Here is a 23,093-nt window from a genome sequence, read left to right on the forward strand (position 1 = left end):
AAGTCGCATTATAGACAACTCCATGTTCTTTTAGTGACATATTGTATTTTGTTTTTATTATTTAACAGCATTTTATTAAATATTAGTTTTATTTGTAATTATGGATTTTATTTAGGTTTAGATATTTTAAAAGACTAATTTAAATTTAAATATATTTGTACTTATTTTTTTATAATATTTATATTAATTTTAATGAAATTATAAAAAATAAATATATATTTAAAATAGTCAATTTTAAAATGGAAAACATATATATTAAATTTAACAATTCAATATTTAAATATATGATTGGAGTAATATTAGTAAAATAATAAAATATTTTTCTTAATTATTAATTTATATCTTATTCATACATATTTTATGTGGAAATTGTCTTTAAATTTCATACGAGGAGTATACATGTTTCTGTTTTAATGAGACTATTTATTTTCAATAATAAGGTTCTATTTATTCTCAACAATAAGATGCAAAGTCATTACATTAAAGCTCGTGATCTTACTTACTACTTGGGTGGGAAGGATCCTAATCATTTCTACCAACCATTTAAGTCATTACATCAAAGCTCATAATGTTACTTACTACTAGGTGGAAATGATGGCAATTAATGCATACTTTACCATGCAATGAAGATTGTTTATCCATAATTAGGCTTTGTTACAATACCAAGGACTAATAACATGATTTATCAATACGATGCCCAAAAAATCATAAATCATTTCATGTCAAATTATAACTTTATTTTAAAATACTATTATTATTGTTATTATTATAATTATAAAAGAATTAATATATAAGCTAATCATATATACATTTAAAATAAACATGTAACAATATTTTTAACCATGTAAATTAATTTCTATTTTATCATAGAGATTTTTAATTTGCAAATAGGCTTTGTTATTATACCATGGGTCAATAGAATGTCTTATCCATATCACATGCCCAAAACACTATAATTCATTTCATTTAATACTTGTTTATTTAACATTTGTTAATTTAATCAATTTAATTAAATAAATAAATAACATAACATAACTACTTTTATAATAAATCTTAACTTTTATGAATATTAAAAAAAATATTCTATAATATTTAATGAAATTTAAGTCTATACCATTAACCTAAAACTTAATAATTATTAGTAATTAAATTAAAATTATTAATAACTAAACTAAAATAATAAAAATTCTATTTCAAAATACGCATACTTATAATTCTATATTTTATTATATAATTTATTTATTTTTTATTAAAACTTTAAATATTCACATTTTAAATATTAATCTAATTAAGGCAATTCCTAAATCCAACACTATAGAAAATTTATTGCGCCTGACATGCCGGAGATAGCCCCTTCTAACACCCCGTTTTTTGATTTTTTTTTCCTATAGTCATCGGACTCGTGTTATATCTGCCTATCTCCAGCGCATATCAAGACGTAATAAATTTTTTATAGTGTTAGATTTAAGAATCCCCATCTAATTACTAACGAAATTTATCAATTTCGTCCTTCGCTAGTTAATCACGCTCGTCGTTTAATATATATATAATGAATTAGTTAGGTCTGAATATTTATTACGAAGTTCCAAACATCATTGTCCTTTTTATTTTTTAATTTATGTATTCATTTTTTTTAAAATAGGTTGATGGTTATACTAGTGGAATGACTTTTGCTCCGTTGGTTAAATCTATTACGCCATAGTTTGAAGATAAATCTACTAGAGCCTAAGAACGAAAGATGGATTTAAAAAAATATGTTAACATCTCAGCACTTAAGTAAAAGTTTGCCTTTCAAAATTATTCATAGCTAATTTTAAGTGCATAATTTTCTTTGATGACTAAATAAGTAACAACCAAAACTATTATATAACTATCCTAATAATGTGAATAATAACTATCTTACTAATGTGTCAAATAAGTTATATTACAATAACTATCCCCACTAATAATCTATCAAATAAATTACACCATAATAACTATCCCACTAATGATCTGTGAAATAAATTATACCACAATTTTATTACAATTTCGCTTCTTTTTGCTAAAGTTCAAGTGATTCTGATGCCTTTGCTCAATCTACAAGTTATGCTCAATCCTATGCGAAGAAAGTAATCGGTGTCGAATTTTAATTTTTTCTTTTAAATTGGGAATCTTCAACCAGAAGCATTATAACTATCCCCACTAATAATCTGTCAAATAAATTACACCATAATAACTATCCCACTAATGATCTGTAAAATGCATTATACCAAAATTTTATTACAATTTCGCTTCTTTTTGCTAAAGTTGAAGTGATTCTGATGCCTTTGCTCAAGCTAGAAGTGATATTATCTTAATATAACTTTGCTAAAGACTGTGGCTTTAAATGCCATCTTTATGTACATCACAAATAGTTATATTATCTTAATATAATCAAATCTCGTTTTTTTCTTAAAAAAAAAAAACTAGAAGTTATGCTCAATCCTATGCGAAGAAAGTAATCGCTGTCGAATTTTATTTTTTTGCTTTAAATAGGGAATCTTCAACCAGAAGCATTTTGTTTTAACTTTTTAAAAGACTATTTCAATTAGTCAGATCGCTTTAAATGTCATGGGCATAAACACAACACTCAATTCGCGAGCAATTTTATTTCATATAAATTTTGGTTTTAAAAATCCGTTCTACTTAGGAAAAGGGCAGAAAACAAACTTTCGGTGTATTACTTTGATGGTCTCACAATTTTTATAATGGAATCTTCCATTCATACATACGTTCGCACGTTTACGACATCTCAGTAAGACAGTCGCTCTCGAATTGCAGTTTGCTTCACAACACATAACCTTTACGTGTGGATCTGGATTTGATTATTGATTTGTTTAAGTATGTAACCTAAAGTCTACCCACTTCACACCCGCAGGGTAACAAATTTCGTTATTTACCTAAAACGGGTGCAATGTTAGGTATATTTTACTTTCAGTCCTTTTCTGTCGTTAGGTTGCGGGGCCTTCCAATCAGTTAGAAACACAGCTGTATCGCCTGACAGAAATGTCCATTGATTGTCAGATGCCTCGTTCGTTACCTCACCGGCTTTGTTGTTTATAGTGGTCAGAGCCGGTGCTGGAATTCTTCATTCAAGAGCTTAGGTTTTACTTTGGGAAATACATTCAATACCTTGTTCATTACAATATCCAGTAATGGATGCCGGGATAATGGAGCAAGGAATGAATAGATATTTGTTAGTGTGCATCTTCATATCCATGGCTATTCTGCCAATAATGTCTCATGCCCGGTGCAATTACTCGGCGATTTTTAATTTTGGGGACTCCACATCTGATACAGGCGCCATTCACGTTGTGTTCCCCTACAACGAGCTTGCAGAGAATCCTCCCTATGGAAAAACCTTCTTCGGGCAACCCGTAAGCAGATATGGCGATGGAAGGTTGTCCATAGATTATTTTGGTACGTTAATATCAATTACTATGTTGCTCTTTGTTGCATTGATAAATATATTGTATGTGCTCAAGTAATATCACCTCAATTAGTTCTGATCAGGAAATAGTTGTGGAACATGATCAATGTTGCAGCCCAGGCTTTGGGATTCCCGTTTCTGAGTCCATATTTGCAGTCCGTGGCTTCAAATTTCGGGCATGGAGCCAACTTTGCTGCGGCAGGGGCAACTGCTCGTGACACTGACTCCTTCATTGCTCCCATTTCTCTAAGTGTTCAGATCAATCAGTTCAAGGTCTTCAAGCAACAGGTTCTCCACAGTATTGAGACTCATGGTAAGTTAATTATTTTGTATTTTGAGACTCATGGTAAGTTAATTATTTTGTATTTTGTTTTTAGGATGTAGTTTAATGATTAGCTGGAGAAGTTTGGTTTTTGTTGGGTAAAATTAGATAAACCTAATGATCTTGTATTTAATTTTTCTAAAATATAGTGCAATAATTAGATGGAGAGATATAGTTTCCACAGATCATATAGTACAAAACTAAGTAAACCCTAGAATAGCTCCAAGTAATGTAATAATCTAAATAATCAGTTCTTGGGTACTGAACTAAGAATTGATTGAATGTTAATACAGGTCCTCTCAGCTTTCTCCCCAGCGCTGAAGCATTCAAGAGCGGGCTGTACACTATAGAGATCGGGGGAAACGACTTCAGCTACGCATACATGAACCTGAAACTAACTACCACCCAGGTGAAAGCGACCATTCTTCCCAAGGTTGCGAGGTCAATTGTAGGAGCTGTACAGTCTCTCTACAATGAGGGAGCAAGGACTTTTCTGGTGAGGGATGTGACGCCTCAAGGCTGTAGTCCCTTCTGGCTCACTTATTTCTCTCATACTTCCAATGACTTGAATGAGCATGGCTGCTCCGTTTCTTACAACGAGGCCGTTGTCCATTTCAACACAGTCCTACGATATCAGCTCTCCTCTATCCGCAAACAACTGAAAGACGCCACCATCATCTACGTGAATACATACGACATTGTCTATGATTTCTTCGCCAATCCTTCTAAATATGGTATCTGTTTATATAAGTCTCTTTCCCTAGACATTTGAAATTATAAATTGTAAGGGCAAATTGTAAAAAGAGTTGTTTAGGTAGAAATTAAATAGGAGACAATTTTGCCACCATCATTTATAAGACATTATTTATGATTTTTTAGTCAATCTTTCTAAATATGGTATCTATTTATATAAGTAGTTTTTCTTTAAGCATTTGAAATTATAAATTTTAAGGGTAATTTGTAAAAAAAATATTTAAATAGAAATTAAATAGGAGAAAATTTTTGAATTAAGGTTTTTGTGATCTATATCAAGTTTTTGAATATGTTTTTCTAGCGCATCAGAATTCATTTGGTTCGAACTAATAAATATGGTTCATTATCGCCCCAAAAAACATTTTGAAAAAAAAAAAATTATTAAACAAATTAATCTTCTTGTGTTAAAATGTATATTATAATTTTTTTTTTCACAGTTAAAATTTTATCATTAAAATTTTTATTCCATACTTCAAATCCGAATCCGAATTAAAATTTGATAAGAAAAAATAATACATCTATATACACACTATTGTATAAATTCCAAATGGTAAATGAATGATGTTCTGTGATCTCTGTAAATGAATGCAGGTTTCAAGGCTACAACGACAGCATGTTGCGGAATTGGAGGAAAGTATAACTACAACTACGCCATACAGTGTGGATCCACTGGTACTATCAACGGGAGCACTGTGAAGGCGATGTCATGCTCGGATCCAACCTCCTACGTTAGCTGGGACGGGGTCCACTGGACTGACGAGGCCAACAGACTGCTCACCCACCAAATTTTGAGTGGAAAATACTTTGAACCATCCTTTTCTCTTGACACCTTCTGTGATCTACATTCAGGATCATAGTAAGCTTTCGTTGATGTATTGGAAATGTTGACCTCAAGACTGTACGTACTGGTTGATGTATTGTACTGGTTGATGTATTTGTAATGGTGAGCTTAAAATTCTAATAACATATCTCTATTTTTATTAAAGAAACAGAGACATTTACAATTAAATTTATATGTACTGGTTGATGTATTTGTAATGGTGAGCTTAAAATTCTAATAACATATCTCTATTTTTATTAAAGAAACAGAGACATTTACAATTAAATTTATATGTTCATAGCCTATGAGGATACAAACAATAAGAAAATATTTACAATTAAATTTGTGAAAATTTTATTTATACTTTTATAGTGTACCAAGATACAAATAATAAGAAAACCATTTTTATTATCAAAACCTGTCTCTGAAACCAAGTCTTATTATCAAAACCTGTCTCTAAAATTTTGATGCTTGAAATATATTTACACCAGTTTTATTATCAAAACCTGTCTCTGAAACCAAGTCGTATTATCAAAACCTGTATCTAAAATTTTGATGCTTGAAATATATTTACAAATTTACCCTTGTTACAATAAATCAAATATTTAAAATAATTCTGCAAGTATTTTAAAATTGAACGATTACACAAGCCGAAATTGGGAAATTTTGTCGGAAATTAGATATAAAATTGTCAAAAATTTAGTATAAAATTGCCAACTTACAACCTTAAACTATAAATTTTAAATATACTGAACATTTTCAAATTACTAAATTTATTTATACATTAAAAACAACATTTTCAACCACGAAAATCCACAATGCAACGAGTACACACCATTATGAAAGGTTTATTTTGACATTCTTACTGGTGCACATCACAAAACATTTATTCATGCCTGTACAATCATTTTAATCATTTGTATACGTTGCCATAGACACTCCCATGCACTCAATGAAATGATAGATTCTTTACGTATCACGATACACAATTTTCAATAAAGTTAAAGCTTAATCATCACAAAAAGACAAACCTTGAATAAGCTTTTATAAAGCACCCAGAAACTATTAAACAAACACATATGTGGACTTCATTTCAACTCTACACGTAAGATAATTTAATGAAATATATCTTAGATTAAATAAGAAAAATGAGTTGTAGATATTTTATTAAAAGAATATATATATCAAATACACCTTTGTAAAACTATATATATATATATATATACACGGCTTTAAATTTTATATATATATATACATATATATACACGGCTTTCTTCTTAGTATCAAGTGTATTTTAAAAATAATGTTTTTAGATTTAAAATGTTAATTATTATTATTAGTTTTTTCGTTATAATGTTTGGTTTTATATTACTAAATCAAAATGATATATAAGATTTTTTTGATGTATTATTAGCCATTTAGATGGGAAACCAACCCAATAATATAAGTATAGCTTCTTAAGGTTGCATATGTTTTTTATGACTAACTTGTTCAACAAAATAAAATGATGACTTGTACTAGAACTATTTTACATACCATTACAAAATTGATGGCTCTGTCTTTGAGAACCAATTAAATTAGGACATAAAGCTTCCAAATACTCCATAACTAACTTAATACTTTATACAAAACAATAGTATGACAAAAACTAAACAACTGCATGCGTTATTTATGGGACTTCACGTTAGAAGGCAAAGCAAAGCATTTGACCTCCACAATCCTCACGGTTATCACCTCTAAGTAGGGATGGAGTTCTGATCGTCTACCAACCATCATTTCTGACCCATACCATTGCAGCACTATCATGGATCATTGCATGGCGCTTCGGGATCCTAGTTGATTTCATTGCAAAGAGATTCTCCAAGTTCCCACGAAGTGATTCCGCATGATGCCCAAAGATGGTATGACGAAAACTTCCAAATAGTGTTGACTTGACTGCAATGAGAAACCAATTGAAGTAATTTGGACCTCATTGTTACTTACTGTAATCCAAGAAGGGATTCCACATTGCCACGAAGATGGTATGCCTTGCACATCCGAATAACGCTAGCCTGATCCCATGGGGAGACGAATTGGAGAAGATTGGAAACAATTGCTACTAACTACAATCCAAGGTGACTTGTGATCCTTGAATTGGTTCTTGTATACCATGGAGGTAAATTTGATGTCTAAGGCCAAGATTGAACTCTTAGCCTGTTGAGCATGCATGAATTGCTCCAAATGAGCTTTGTCACCCTTCTCCAATTGTGTCAACTGCTACCTAATTTCTCAAAGACAGAGTAGTAAGGAGGTAGATATACCAAACCAAGACTTGCACCTTAGCTATAACATATGAATATATGAAAGAAGAGGATGTTTTGGGAAGGCTATATGAATATGGTGAGCCCAGGGGGCCATTGAAGATGCCAAAAACATCCTGTAAGCATTGAAGGTCAGTGATGATTGAGAATCCAACCAATTATTATACACACATTCCACCTTTGAGACAACCACAATATACTTAGTAACGAGCCAATTGCCAAATGCGAAGAGAGGAGTAGCATCAACGGCATATTTTCTTCGCATTGATACCACCAAACACATTGTATGCTGAGACAACTAGCTTCCAATGCAAGTCGCAGACAATGGAAATAGACCTGAGGGAGGGAATTGGCTTACCATGACACCACCCTCATCATGTATAACAAGAAACCGTTGAAAGTCATAATGAGAAACCATTATTGTCCTGTAAGCTAAGTTTATTGTGAAGTACGACGACTAAGATTTCACTAGTGCGAGAATGATATCAAGGTTAATCTAAGCATGCCAAAAGTTTGACAACATGACTAGATGTCTGCTAATTTCCTTTGGTCTTGAATGCATGCTGACATTCATTGGGCACTCACAGTGGGGGGGAAATCTTGAAGTGCAGTGGAGAGGTAGGCACATCATAATGGAGCAGGAATTTGTTGAGACCATTGCACATCTAATGGAGGGCTCTTTGAGTCTAGGGCGTAGTTTGCCAAGCTTTCTACATGTTTGTTGCTAGATCTGTGTATATGGGCTAACAAGGGATATTGAAGATGGCTGAGCAAGGAATATACCTTGCATAATTGAGCTTCTATGCATGAAATACTAGAAACGTTTGAGAGAGATGATCCATATTGTATTTTCTTCAATACTTATATGATGAGCAAAGAGTCTCCTTTGATGAGGAGTTGGTGATAACCATTTCTTAATGTTGTGCATATGCCATGTTTTAAGCCCCATAATTCAATTTGTTTATTAGTAATGAAACTTAACCTACCTGCAAATATGTGGATAATTTGACCAGAGAAGTTCTTAAAGACACATCCATAACTAGCTGGTAAAGGGTTGCCCTTGGAGGCACCATCAAAGTTGAGCTTAATGAAACCTTGTGGTCGAGGGGGCTAGGAGGAAGATTGTTAAGGCAAGGTGAATGAGAAGTGTTATGTGGGAGGGAGGGATAAGAGCTTAGACCCAATCATCCTATGATGCTCTATTCTTATGGTGGGCATTCCCAATCTTGTGTAGTACATTGTGAGGAGGAAAATCTCTCTTTGAGTTAAGAAAGAATGAGGTTCTAGATAATGTCCATGGATTTTGATGAGTTTTTTAAAATTCTAGAGTTTCTTTCTTTCCAAACATTCTAGATGAGAAAGATAGGGATGAGAATCCATGCTTTGTTCAAAACAATACTTTTAAAAGGAGAGTCTTTCCAATTATCCAAGGAGGCATTGATTGACTGAGAGGGGCGTCTTGTACATTGGAATAACAAGGCTATCTGGTGCGAGAGTTTAAAATAGCAAGAGAAAGTAAGAAATAAGTGTGTAGGTTCCCTTTCCTAGTTCATGCATAGTGGGAATATTGGTGGGCCCATGAAATCTCTTCTTTGAAGTCTGTCCCATCTTAGAGTTTTGTTCTTTAAGAGACACCACAGGAAGAATGTTATTCTCAACCAATGCCTCATTTTCCAAAGGTTCTTCCTACTACAATTGGGATTAGTAGACTAAGATTAGGTTAGGATGTAATTGGATTCTTTGAGATTGAAATTTCCAAAAGGTCCATAGCCCCAACACAATATATCATTATTAGTATTCATTGTGATGTTTCTGGTTTACAGGATTGGTGACAAAAAATATTGCTCCCCTTTGTGAGTACTATCATATTCTGGATATTGAATTTTCCATTTTTTCCATGTAGAATCGGAGGGAAGGTTGTGCTAATATTGAGCCACCACAGAAAGCCCCTGCTGATTAAGTTATTCTTGAAGTTGATGTGAATTGGGTAGGGATGAGAGCTTGGGCCATTGATTCCAAGATTTGTCCCATAGAAGAGGAATCCACCCATTTCTAATTTCCCACAAACAATGATCCCAGATTACATGTTTGTTTTGCCACACTGCATTCCAAATGTGTGAGCCTTTAATACCTTTTGTCATTTTGAATTTCTACAAGGAGTGAACTCCTTGGGCATAATTAATTTTCCACATTCAAAACCATAAAGTTGAAGGGTCGTTTAGCTATTTCCACCAAGTTCTGGCACTTAAATCTTTACTGAGGTTCTTTAGATCACGTAGACCTAATCCTCTAGTAGATTTGGGAAGACAAAGCTTATCGCAAGCTACCAAGGCCCATTTTCAATTCAAATGGGGGCCTCCCTAGAGGAAGGAACATTGAAGGTTGCAGAATTTGGAGAGGATAGCCTCGAGGAGCTACTAGAGCTAAAATAAGGTATGAAGGAATATCATAAATCATAGATTTAAGTAGAGTGAGATTGAGGGCTCTAGAGGTCCAACTAGAGAGATTGGTGTCAATTTTAGGAAGTTTTTATTCCCAGATGGAGAGACACAAGGGATTGGAAATGAGAGGGGTTATAAGGTATTTGGACACAAGGGAGCTCTTCATGAAACCAAAGATATAGGAGATGTGGATTTGAATTTCCTTGGGGGAATTAAATGTTTTTATTTTTTTTTATTAACTATTGCTAATTTCAGTGCCTGAAGCAGCTGTAAAAGTGTTTAGGATCTGCTTGAATGCCAAAGCCTCCTAAAAAGAGGGATGCCCCTTTAGTAGGGTATCATCGACAAATTTTTGGTGAGGCTATTTTTGGTGAATAGAAACAAGAGGAAGACCGTGCAAGTGATTTTGGGAGAGGACATGCTTGATGGAGTGGCTTAAACCTTCTGCCACAAGGAGAAAGATATAGAGGAAAGGGGATCTCCTTGTTTGATGCTACGAAATGGGGTAAAGGTAGGGGAGGGAGAGCCATTGACCAAAATGGAGAAGAATGCTTTGGATATGACTGACATCATGTATGGTATCGATTTGTCATGAAATTCATATGTCTTTAGTGTATGGTAGATGTGTTTCCAACTCACCTTGTCAAAATCCTTGGACATATCAAGCTTGAGGAGAATCTCAGTTTCTTAGAAGAGCGAAGTGAGTGGATGTGTTCCTAGACTAAGATGAGACTCTCCAAAATTTTTCTGCCTTCCACATAGCTCATTTTTTCAGTGGAGATTGTTGCAGGGAGGAGTAGCTTGAGGTGATTGACAATTGCTTTTGAAGTTAGTTTGTAAATCACATTACAAAGGGAAATGGGATGAAATTCAATAAAAGAGGAAATTGTAGATGATTTCAGCAATAGGGAGATGAAAGAATTAATGAAGGCAATTAAGAGTGAGGTAGTGCGTCGAGATTTTCCACTACTTATCATACATCTTGGCCTAGGATCTTTTAGCATGATTGATAAAATTTGGTAGTGAATCCATGAGGGTTAGGAGCTTTATTTATGGGCATGTTCATTACCATGTCCTCAACCTTTTGAATAATGATTTCTTTTAATAGCATGGCATTTTTTCCTTTAGAGATAAGATGGGGAATGTGTTGAGTTACCTAGTTGATGTTCTTGTGTTTTTCCGAGATTGACTCCATGAGGAGGGACTGAAAGCGTTGAGATAAGACTTGCGTGATTGCTTCATGATCCTTCACTACTTGGTTGTGCTGATCTCTTAAGCAACTAATGCAATAATGCTTCTAGTAATTTATTATGGGCTGGTGGAAAATTTTAGTATTTCGTTCCCCTTCTTGCAGCCATTTCACTCTTAATTTTTTCTTATAAGGGATTTCTACCTGCACCAACCATTCATTTAATTGAGTCTTTATGGCCTCTTCAGAAGCATTTAGTTCCTCTATTATTACTTCATTAATGATGGCTTATTTTACTTTAGTCATCTCTGTCTCTAATTTTTATGTCTTTAAAATTGTGACTAAAGTCTTGTACATTCCAGTTCTTTAGTTGGCACTTAATATACCGCAATCTATGTTGGAAGTGATACATGGTTATGCCTATGATAAATATTATTATTGCCACCATTTTTCCATATTTCTTAAGAAATTCATATGGCGAAGCCAAAATGCTTCAAATATGAAGGGCTTGTTGTTTGGAGAGCTTAACCATCCCAGACTAAGAGTGATTGGACAATGGTCTGATTTGTGACTAGGAAGGATTAGAGTTTCCATGTTGATACCTGCTAAGAGGAGGGATTTAGAGCAAAGGAACCGATCTAGCCATGAAGCCACTTACTGATCAGCCCCCACCGATTGTTCCAAGTGTGGATTCCATTAGAGGTAGGAATATCTACCATCTCCAACTCATCTTTCAAGGAATTAAATAAGGAGGCATATCATCCAATCTATGAATACCTCCTTTATTTTCTTGCATGGAGTGGATCAGATTGAAATCTCCCCCTAATATCCATTGATTATGGCTAAACATATGAGATATTGATGTAAGGTTGGAGATGACGATTTTTTTTCCAATTATGAGTGAGGACCATAAACATTGGATATGATACCAATTTGGGAGGAATAGGTTGGAATCGAGCTAAAAGATTTATGGGAAGGGAAAAGGAATCTTGAAGGATGGTCGGAGATGGATTTCAAAGAATTGCTAAGCCCGCTAATGATCTCGTTGAAAATTGGGAGAGATTTTCACAGTTTTTCTAAAAAGTGGACCATTTTTCTAAGACTTGCATGCATGCATTTAGTTTCTTGAAGTAGCAAGATGTCCTTATTTTCTCAAGAAAGCATATTATTGAGAATGTGATGCTTAGTTTTTCCATTAAGGCCTTGCACATTCCATGAGATGATTTTCATTGGGAATGATGAAGAGGGAGAAAAAGAGTATTCATGGGAGCTACTCGACCTGAACTAATCAAGAATTTGCCAAGGCCCTAAAGGATTTGGCTATTGGTTTTTTGAAACTTTTTCATAGGTTCCTTAATGGCTAGGGTTTGGTCTTGAGGGGCATTTCTTTTGACTTCTTGTGAAGATGATGAAAAGAATGGAGAGGGGTTATTACCTTGCACTTGAGCTTTCTTAAGGAGAAAAACCTAATGTCAAAGACAGGCCTAAGCCACCAATTGAATCTGTTCTTCAAGGATGGTAGATGGGTCCTTATACTCCCATTCTTCTATGAGTTGTTATAGATCTATGCTCTGCAATTCTAGATTTTCATGTCTTCATTTTCTGTTGGAATGTGGGTTGCTTGGTCATCCTTTTGGTTTTGTATATTGTTCTTCTTTGTGTGGGAAGTTGGGGTAACCTTTTGTCTTGAATTTTTTCCTAGGCTATTTATGTTTGAGTTGGATGTTTGAAAGATATCCCTTGGGATATTCTCATTGTCTTCCCAACTTTGCTGAAGTACAAAATATATAATATATTCTTGAAACCTCTTCTGGTTTGAATTGTCTCCACACTTTCTTGTCGCCTTTCTTCGATTGGTCACAATAGTGAATTCATTTCTAGAGGAGGATTGAGTTTCTGACTCACTTGTTGGTTCTCATAAGTGGACAAGCTTTGCAAGACAATCCCAAAAAAGGTGGCCATATGCATGGAAATGACGAAAGTGTAAGGGGATTTGTTTATATTCGATCAATTGTTCCCAAATAAAATATTCGTAAATCAGTATAATGTTGGTAAGGAAAGGTTCAGAGAGATATAGGTATACACAAAGGTGGGAATATTCCATGTATCTCCCCTGCTTGGTGATGTCAGAGACCATAATGAAACTTCCCAGTTTGTTACTTATTTAAGCAAGAATATCTAGATCATAGTATTCATGAGGTAAAGAGAATAGTCTAATCTAAATCGATAAGAAAGTGAAGTCCTCTTTCTCTAGATCAAATCTAGGGACCCAGGGTTTCATGTAAATCGTAGATGAATTCATAAAGTAAGGCCCACCTTGAAAAATATCATCCCGATCTGACACATTGTTGAAGATGATTGTGAAAAACCTCAAGAGCATAATTTGAGTTATGCATCTCCTTTAATGGACCAATTCTTTCTAATCCAGTTAATCAGAAGTTTTTTTTTTTTTGTTGGCCAAGGTCTCCGGAATTTGCAGATGAGTGTAAGTTCCTTCATGTGCTCCATCGTTCCTCCTATTTTCTAGGTGGGGATTTATAGAAGAGGTGGCCTTGAGGTTTGTGCATGACAAGGTCCATTGGTGGCCAATGTTTGTCGTGTTGCATCAGAGGCTTCTACTACTGCGGGTTGCATGTTTATATCTATCTTTGTTGGTTTATGGTTTGAAACTCAATTGACTACTTGCTTATTGGCTGAGAAACTAGGTCTCTAGATCAGTTGCTACTAAGGGTGTCATGGATCCATAAATTGATGGCATTGGCATTTGTCATAACCCTAGGTTTCAAAGCTCCTATAAAAGGTCAATTACTACTTAATAATATAATAAAAAAATATTATATCTAAATAGGGTGTAGAAGGATGTAAATGCTTATGGTGTTTTAATTTGAATAAATATTTAATTCAACCAAGTATAAAGGGATAAATGAAATTTTACATTTGATCACTATGATGTTTATTTATTATTCATCTCATTGAAAATTTAGATTATAGGCTAGGAGATTAGCATTCCTAGCAAGAAGACAAAGGCATGTTCAAAGATAACATAAATATTGGATGTAAGTACAATGGATGTACCATTACAAGATATTATCACAATAAATGCAATAATAATATAGTATAATTCAGAGTGACAATGGGTATAGAAACATGTAAAGAGAAATGACACCATGTATAGGCACACTAGAAAATTTGGGTTTATAGGGCATCTTAATATGTGGTGCAATTAGTGCATGGAAGAGTCTTACAAATAAATTCAATAAATAATTTTTATATTAGTTAAATGCATGTTTTAATAATATAAAATAAAAGCCATAGATATGTAACTTGTAAATTATGCCTACTTGTAAAATATATGACCATAGTATAATGGTAAATGTGATCATAGTAAATTCATTGCTGAAAGACGCCCCTATATTAAATACACTAACAATAGATTATATAATAGTTGCCTCACTCAAAATGATGTAGATATAATAATAATAATACAAATCTTATTGTCAAAACTTGTCTCTGAAACTAAAATCTGTGTCTAAAATTTTGATGTTTGAAATATATTTACAAATAGTCTCATCCTTAGCCCTCGGGCTGGAGTTTCCTGGTTCTCTCAGCGGTTCGACTGGTCTCTCTTGAGGCCTCTATCTTGGCTCTCCGTCCTGGCGTGCTCGTCGGCTCCCTAAACAGGAGGAAAGATCGCTTGGCAGATAAAATGCGCCAGGAGCTATTGAAGAGAGACTTAGTTGATATCATCCCTGAGAAAATGGTTCCAACGTGGGACAATGGCAGGATTGGGCCAGCTTTCATAGCAAAGAGAATCGATCGTTTTATTCTAAGTGCCAGCATCATTGAGAAATGGGGAATGCCGATAGCCAGAACAGGAAATGATTTCGCATCGGACCACAAACCTATCTATTTGGAATGGAAAGATATGATGCAAAGGAAGGGCTATCCCTTCAAATTCTTCAATTATCATCTTGAGGACAAATCCTTCAATGAGCTCATTTCAAAATCCTGGAGGGACATAAATCAATCCGAAGAAGCCTTTCTTCTCACTTTTCGGGAAAAAGTCCAGCTGTTAAGAAAAGTTGCAAAAGATTGGCAAATAAAAAAGCGGAAGAATGACAAGCAGGAGCTCCTGGATATTAAAAAAGAAATATGCTTTCTCTCCAATTCGATGCATTATAATGGCCTGTCTTTTGATCAAAAAACTCTCATCAGATCCTTGGAAAAAAAGAAGAAAGAGCTTCTGCAAAAAGAGGAAGCAATATGGAGGCTAAAAAGCAGGGCGACATGGCTCAGGGAGGGTGACCGAAACACAAAGTTTTTTCACAATTATGCAAATGCTCGGAGAGTGAGGAACTCCATATGGAAAATTGAAGATGGAAAGGGCGGCTTTCTCTACTCCCATCAGGAAATCTCGGCGGAGGCTACAAGATTCTTTCAAAATCAATATAAAAGGCAGAGATGTGAAGCAAGTGACATCATGTGGGCAGTGGATTCGCTGCCTGTTATGTTTGACGAGAGGGCAAATGATGAATTCTTCAAGCCTATAACGGAGGAGGAATTGCTTGAGACAATCAAAAAGTTTAAAAAGGAAAAAAGTCCGGGGCCAGATGGTTGGCCGATAGAATTCTTCTCTCATTTCTATGAGCTGTTCAAGAATGACATGCTGAGCATGGTGGATGTCTCTCGCATCTCTGGGAATATCAATAGTGCATTATCTGCCACTTTTCTAGCCCTTATCCCCAAGAAGGACAAATCGACATCGTTCTTGGATTACAGGCCAATTGCTTTATGCAATTCTCTCTATAAAATCATCTCTAAGATAATTGCTGACAGATTGAAGGTTGTCCTAAATTCCTTTATATCAAAGGAACAGCACGCTTTTTTAAAGGACAGACTTATCCTGGATGCGGTTGCTATGGCCCAAGAATGCCTATTCACAATTAATTCCAAAAATATCGATGCTGCTGCTCTAAAAATAGACCTCAAAAAGGCATTCGATTGTGTTGACTGGGGCTTCCTCAGAATTCTTCTAGCAAAAATTGGCTTAAGGTCGCAAGGAATTAACTGGATTATGGCGTGTGTTGAAAATGCCAATTTTTCAGTCATTATCAACGGTATCCCTTCATCCTTCTTCAAAGCGGAGAGGGGCCTTCGCCAAGGATGCCCTCTCTCCCCTCTTCTCTTCATCCTGGTGATGAATTCTCTCAGCTCTCAGATTACACTACAACAAAACCAGCGATTAGCGTCCCTTTTTACTTCTTTTTTTGCATCTAGAGCCCATTTTTGGTGCTATTTGCATCCATTTATCAAATATGGTGCAAAACTTGACACAAAATTTGCATCAAGTTTTGCACCAAATCTTACACCAAGTTTAGCACCAGGTATTGCAATAGGTTTTGCACCACGTTTTGCACCAAATTTTATGCCAAGTTTTGTGTCATCCTTTACACCAGGTTTTGTTCCAGGTTTTGCATCAAGTTTGGCACCTAATTTTGTTTGACATACTTTTGCATCCTCATTTGCATCCACTTTTTGCACCTACACTTGCATCAACTTTTGCATCAACTTTCGCATCCTTTTTTGCATCCTTTTTTAAATCATTTTTTGCATCCATTTGTGCATCCCTTTTGCGCCAAGTTTTACATCGTGTTTTGTGTCTAGTTTTGCATAAAATTTTGCATCTACTTTTGTTGCATCCACTTTGCCCTCTTGTTTGGCATCCATATTTACATCCTCTTTTGCATCTATTATTGTACCCACTATTGCATCTAATATTTTTGTGCCACAATTAGCGCCTAGTTTGGCACCTCCTTTTGGACCCACTTTTGATTATAATTTTGCATCCACGTTTGCATCCTCATTTGCATCTAGGTTTTCATCAACTACTACATCTATTTTTGCATCCCTTTTTGTATCCAATTTTGGACCGGGATTTGCATCGGGTTTTGTGTCTCGTTTTGCATCTACTTTTGCATCGACTTCTATTGCATCCACTTTTGCACACAATTTTGCATCCACTGTTGCACCCATTTTAAATTTCACTTTTTGCATCCCTTTTTACATCTTCATTTGCATCATACTTTGATTCTTTTTTTGCATCTATCATTACATCCACTTTTGTTATGCCACAATTTGCACCATGTTTTGCACTCACTGTTGTATCCACGTTTGCTTCCAATTTTGCATCCATGTTCACATCCTCTTTTGCATCAAATATTAAATCTATTTTTGCATCCACTTTTATGTCAGGTTTATGCATTGGGTTTTGCATCTTGATTTGTATCTACTTTTGCATCTACTTACATTATATCCATTTTTTGCATCCAATTTTGTTTTGCCTATTGCATCAATGTTTGCTTCCACTTTTACATCCATTTTTGCATCTTATTTTGCATATTTTTTGTCTATTGTTACATCCACTTTTGTTGCACCATATCTTGCACCTACCATTGCAACCACATTTGCTTCCACATTTGCATCCCCTATTGCATCCACTTTTGTTTCATCCATTTTTTCATATACTTTTGTTTTCGTTGTTGCATCCACATTTGTTTCACCACAATTTGTGCCAAGTTTTACACCTACCATTGGACCCATGTTTGCTTCCACTTTTGCCTTCATGTTTGCATCCAAGTTTGCATTGAAAACTGCATCTACTTTTGCATCCACTTTTGTGTCAGGTTTTTCATGTTGTTGTGCATCTACTTATGTTGTATCCACTTTTCATCCAATTTTACTTCTATTGTTGCCCCCATTTCTATGTTCGCTTTTGCATCCCTTTTCCAACACTCATCATATTTTCTGCATTGATGATATTCCTTATGGCATTGACAATTATGAACAATTGATGACAATGTCAATAATATTGACAATGATGAAAATGAAGATGATGGCGATGACATGAATTGTGATTATGATGATAAAGACGATAGTGGTTACAATGACAATGATGATGATGGCAATGATTATGATGATGACGATGCTAATGACATTGGCGAATCTTCCCAATTTTAGATGTTGTCATTGTCATAATCATAAGCATTATCTTTGGTGTCATGATCATCATTTTCATCTAGGTCATCATCAAAAACAATAATGGCATGAATGATGATGATGCATGATTACAACAATGTCGATAGAAATTACATTAATGATGATGATGGGGATAATAAAAATGACAATGACGATGATAATGGTGGTGATGATCATCATCATCGATCATCTGTCAAAAATAGAGTTGTTATTTCTCTTACGTATATCAATGTGTCCTAAACAACCCTTTTCTAGCACTGATCACATTTTTTGGGTTGATGATATTTCTTACAACATCTACAATTATGAACAATTGCAAACAATGTCCATAATGATGATGATGATGGCATGAATGGTGATTATGATGATAATGTAATGATGGCAATAACAATGACAAGGATGATGGTGATGATGATGACAATGATTATGATAATGAGAATGACCTTACAATCTTATGGATTCGTGAACAATTACCAGTTTTGAAAGACAACCAAGGCATTGAACAACTATTTGCGTTAGGATGTAGTGAGGGAATCGAAGGAAATTTGGCAGCCCTAAGTTGCCATTACTATTGCCAATCACACATTCAATAGTAACCATAAAAGGTAGCCACATATAAACAGAACCTTGAGGTGTTGACAGTCAGAATCTATTGTAATAGCTTTGACGTATATATAGTTTTGTGTTTAGATGAGAATGAAGTGGGCTTCATCCAGGGTTCGGCTCAATCCTCGTCCATTCCATGCAGTGGTGTTTAATTCACCAAGCAAGAGAATATTACGTGAGTGTTCAGAGTTAAATCAACAGAAATCAAGGACGTGTGATTGTCAAATTATTGCTCCTCCCTTATGATTGAGCGCTTGATGCGATGGTCATTATCCTTGGGTGATACTTTTATTCCCCATTTTCTATTGAAAAAGTAGCGTTTTTCTGTTCGATTATGATAGGATTGGATGAACGCCGGTTTGGGTGGATGTAGACCCATGTTTTTTTGTGGTGATCTTCAAATGTCTTGAGGATAAGAAAAAAATCCTTGACCAAGGTCCATGGTTTTGGGGATGAGTTGGTCTTCTAGTGAAGCCATGGTTTCCCAACTTCAATCCTCTCACTATGTTGCCGATGACTACTCTAGTATGGGTAAGATTCCCAGTTTTCCCATTCACTTTACCCATCTAGATCTCTTAGAAAAAGTGGGCAATTTTATTGGAAGATTCGTCAAAGTAGACAGGGAAAGACTTTTGAAAGGCATTTTCACCTATGTTTGCATATGTGTTTAGGTAGATCCCAATGAAGTTTTGCGAGATAAAATTGAGCTCAAGTGGATGGGAATTGTGTATTCCCAACCCCTGGACTATGAAAATACAACTTTTCGATATAGGAATTACCAACAAGATAGACACCTTCAAACTGTCTGTCCCTTTCCAATAGGGGCTTCCTCCTTACAGTCATCTAAGAACTCTAGCTGCAGTTGGAGGGATCTTAAGGAAAGAGAGGGATCCAAAATGTAACACCCCTCCCTTGTGTGTCAAACTTTGCAAACCTAAGCTGAGAAAAGCTAGGTATGATGTGTAATATAAAAAGTAAATACATTATTAATAAATTAATCACTTGGAAAAGCGAGACACCAAGAGATGAGATTCTTGCCAAATCACATTGGTGAATGGGAAAGGATAATTCTTTCATGGTAAAGCTTCTCGATTTAATTCTAGATAAGTTGGATGGATTGGAGATAAATATCCATTGAGAAAAACATAAAAGTTGTGCGGGAGAGAAAGGCAATCTTCTATGAGGAAAATCCTCATGGGAGAGAAAGGTGAGCTTTTATGAGATAAGCCTACGCAAATGGATAAAAAGATCCATAAAAGCGAGACACCGCTAATGGAAACCATATCATGAAAGAAGGTATTAAATACCCATTGCATAGATCAATTGGAGGCGGTTGATCCATGGCAAGAACCTCGACTCGGTGGTGAACTGAAGAGTCATTTCTAGGTTGGGTAGCGGTGCTCTGTTTTCCAAGTGTCGTTCTCTCTTTTGATCTAGTTTGACTCACTTGCGTGGATTGTTCTGTATGTTGGTTTCTTACCCTCTATGTTATAAATTCCTTAGCATATGAGAGAATTTGCTTGAGTTTTAAATGCACTGCATGTGGCGTTAATGAGATGATTTTATGGATGCACATAAATGAAATTCTAATTACAGTCATAGTATGTGGATCTTATGTAGAATTGGTGTTAACCTGTCTTTTGTTAAGATAGTGAATAGTCGTGCTTGAGCCGCTATGCAAATTTGTTAACTGTGGTTAAGGCTCGACTGTATAAACTTGGTACAAGTTATTTGTGCTATGCATCCAATGTTGCGCTTCTGATTAATTGTGCATAATCCCTAAGATACACATGTTAACGTGTCATGCAACTGTGGTAGACGGATTATTGATTATGTATGATAAATAATTTTGTTTTGAAACGGTAGAGCCTATGGTTCGGGTTATCTAATATATGCATTATGCATTATAGGATGAATTGCATCCATTGAGGCGTTCTAATTATTTATTCGTATTGCATAAGATATATGTCGGTGGTACTTTCGGCCATGACAATAGGAATATGAACATGCTATATGGCAAAGCTAGTTATTGTAAATGGATGACCTAATCTCCATAAATGTTGGATTGAATCCTCAAAGGAGGGATACTCGAATGCGGGATATTGAATAATATTGATTGATTCCTCCTCTGTGATGTGATGTAGGCATGGGTAGAAGTGCTTGTGTTAGCTTTGTTATGAGGTAGTTGTATATGAACGCGTGTGACAACCATTACATCTAAATTTATTACAAGCTAAAATTAGTAAAGGAAACCAATATGTTGCCTTTAATACTATGGCTAGGAGGTGTCTACTAAAAGAGGACCCAAAGTTGATCATAATTCATGGAACAAGGTACCAATCAACCTTAAGCACAATGCAAGAATAGGATGAAAACCTTAAGCATGACCACCAACTCATCGAATGGCCTTGAGGCTGCAATATGCAAGAAGAGGATGAAAAACATTGACTTTGAAAGCTTTTACAACCAGAGAACCTTAAAACCCCAACTCCCTCCTTAGGACAAGTGTATTTGAGTTTACCAAGAGTTGGCTTCCAACACACCCAATGCTCAATGCCAAACATGACATGGTACACTAAAACACAAAGACCGTAAAACCTTTCAACATATCGACAAAGTACACATTCTTCCTTGAAATACACATTCTAAGGAAACCCACAAATGACTTCTCCTCATTTTGAGGATGGTACCTAAGTTAAATTGGATTGCATAGGGATTTCTTAACACAGGGTTCAAAATTATTACAACAATATACTCATTAATCACTAAATATGTCATTTGTAGGAATTGCAGTTAGGTGGGGAGGATAACACTCCTATCCATTTTTAAAGCTACACCCAATTAATAAGTTCTCCATGTGCCACAATAAATGCAATTTTTATGACTATAGTGACACATCCCTCGAGATTTCCTTCCACACCAACACTTTTATCCATGAACTAAAGAGTGACTATTTCATTATTATATTATACATACATGTTAATATAAGCATTAAAATTTGTATTCCTTTGTAAAAAATGCTAGTCCAAGAGATACATTTGATCACCTTGTCTTGTATCCAATATCCAATGTTGACCCCTATATCCTTAGATCTAGAGTGAAGGTTTCATTTCTAATGTTGTGTTTGAGCTTAAATTCTAATTAAATATTTGGATTAGCCAAGGTCATTACTTAACTTAATGGCTTTGCAATATACAATGTATCATATTTTTTTTAAGTTCAATTGGTGAGATATGTCTGGGGGATTGAACTTTCGATCACTTGGATACACAAGGGCTTGCCAACATGCTTTTTTCTAATTGTGCTACTACCCTCAGAAAATATACAATGTATCATATTAACATCCACTTAAACCAAATTGACTTTTGGGACACATGTCTCTTTGATGATGAAGGGAATCCAATTATGTGATGTCAAACACATTCCCTCACAAACACTCACAAAGACCCTACACTTTTTAGGGTTCGAACCTAGGTTGTCTGTTATGAAACCAACTCACAAAAAGATAGAAAAGATAGATCAACAACTTAGAAATCAGCCTCTTCGAGGGGGAACCTCCTTTACATTACACAAAAGAACAATTATTGGATGATACAAATGACAAAGCCTCATTTCTATATATAGGAGTCTAAGGGTCACAATATAATCAAAGTCAACATAACAATAATAATATAAGGGCACAAAAATAACAATAGTGGGCTTCTATGGGGCACAATAATAACAATATGGGGACAATAAGGGCACAACAATAACAATAAGGGCCACAATGACACTAGTAATGGGGGAATCACTAGTGTTATAGGGACCTAACATTGTCTATATGGAAACACTGTATAATTTTGAATTTATTTATTGTAGATTTGTACATAGATGGATATTCCTTTCTTTGCATTTATCTTTTAGACTTCTGGCTTTCACCAATTGATTTAGAGCTTATGGAGTCTCAAGTAGCACCAATCCCCTTGCTTCTATTGGATTGAATAACATGATTTCTCTTTTGAAATCCATAATATCTCATTCACATGCTTCCTATTTCTCCCATAAGACTTTAGCACAGACTCCATGATCATGTTTGTGTCCCTCTTAATAACGCACTCCTTGGAAGGGGCCATAAAATCTTTTATTAGGACTAAACTTGGATGTCTCTTCTTTCTTGCCCTTTGATTCTTCATTCAATCA

General features: G+C 35.0%; 1 protein-coding gene across 1 annotated transcript; it reads left to right on the forward strand.

Moving 5' to 3' along the window:
* Positions 1–3,034: 3,034 nt before the first annotated feature.
* On the forward strand, positions 3,035–5,485 carry LOC149260582 (GDSL esterase/lipase At4g01130-like). The gene is made up of 4 exons (XM_089380276.1): positions 3,035–3,438; positions 3,564–3,761; positions 4,064–4,504; positions 5,115–5,485. The coding sequence occupies exons 1-4, from the start codon at positions 3,174–3,176 to the stop codon at positions 5,378–5,380; spliced, it is 1,170 nt and encodes a 389-aa protein (XP_089236402.1). The 5' UTR covers positions 3,035–3,173; the 3' UTR covers positions 5,381–5,485.
* Positions 5,486–23,093: the final 17,608 nt, after the last annotated feature.

This window comes from Pinus tabuliformis, chromosome 6 (genome assembly GCF_031772625.1).
Source record: "Pinus tabuliformis cultivar Carrire ecotype Pingquan chromosome 6, CPIR1, whole genome shotgun sequence".
Lineage (NCBI taxonomy): Eukaryota > Viridiplantae > Streptophyta > Pinopsida > Pinales > Pinaceae > Pinus > Pinus tabuliformis.

Coding starts and splice junctions, on each gene's coding strand:
- LOC149260582 (XM_089380276.1), top strand. CDS start 3,174: ATGGATGCCGGGATAATGGAGCAAGGAATGAATAGATATTTGTTAGTG. Junction 3,439..3,563: donor GTTGTCCATAGATTATTTTG/GTACGTTAATAT, acceptor TCAATGTTGCAG/CCCAGGCTTTGGGATTCCCG. Junction 3,762..4,063: donor CCACAGTATTGAGACTCATG/GTAAGTTAATTA, acceptor ATGTTAATACAG/GTCCTCTCAGCTTTCTCCCC.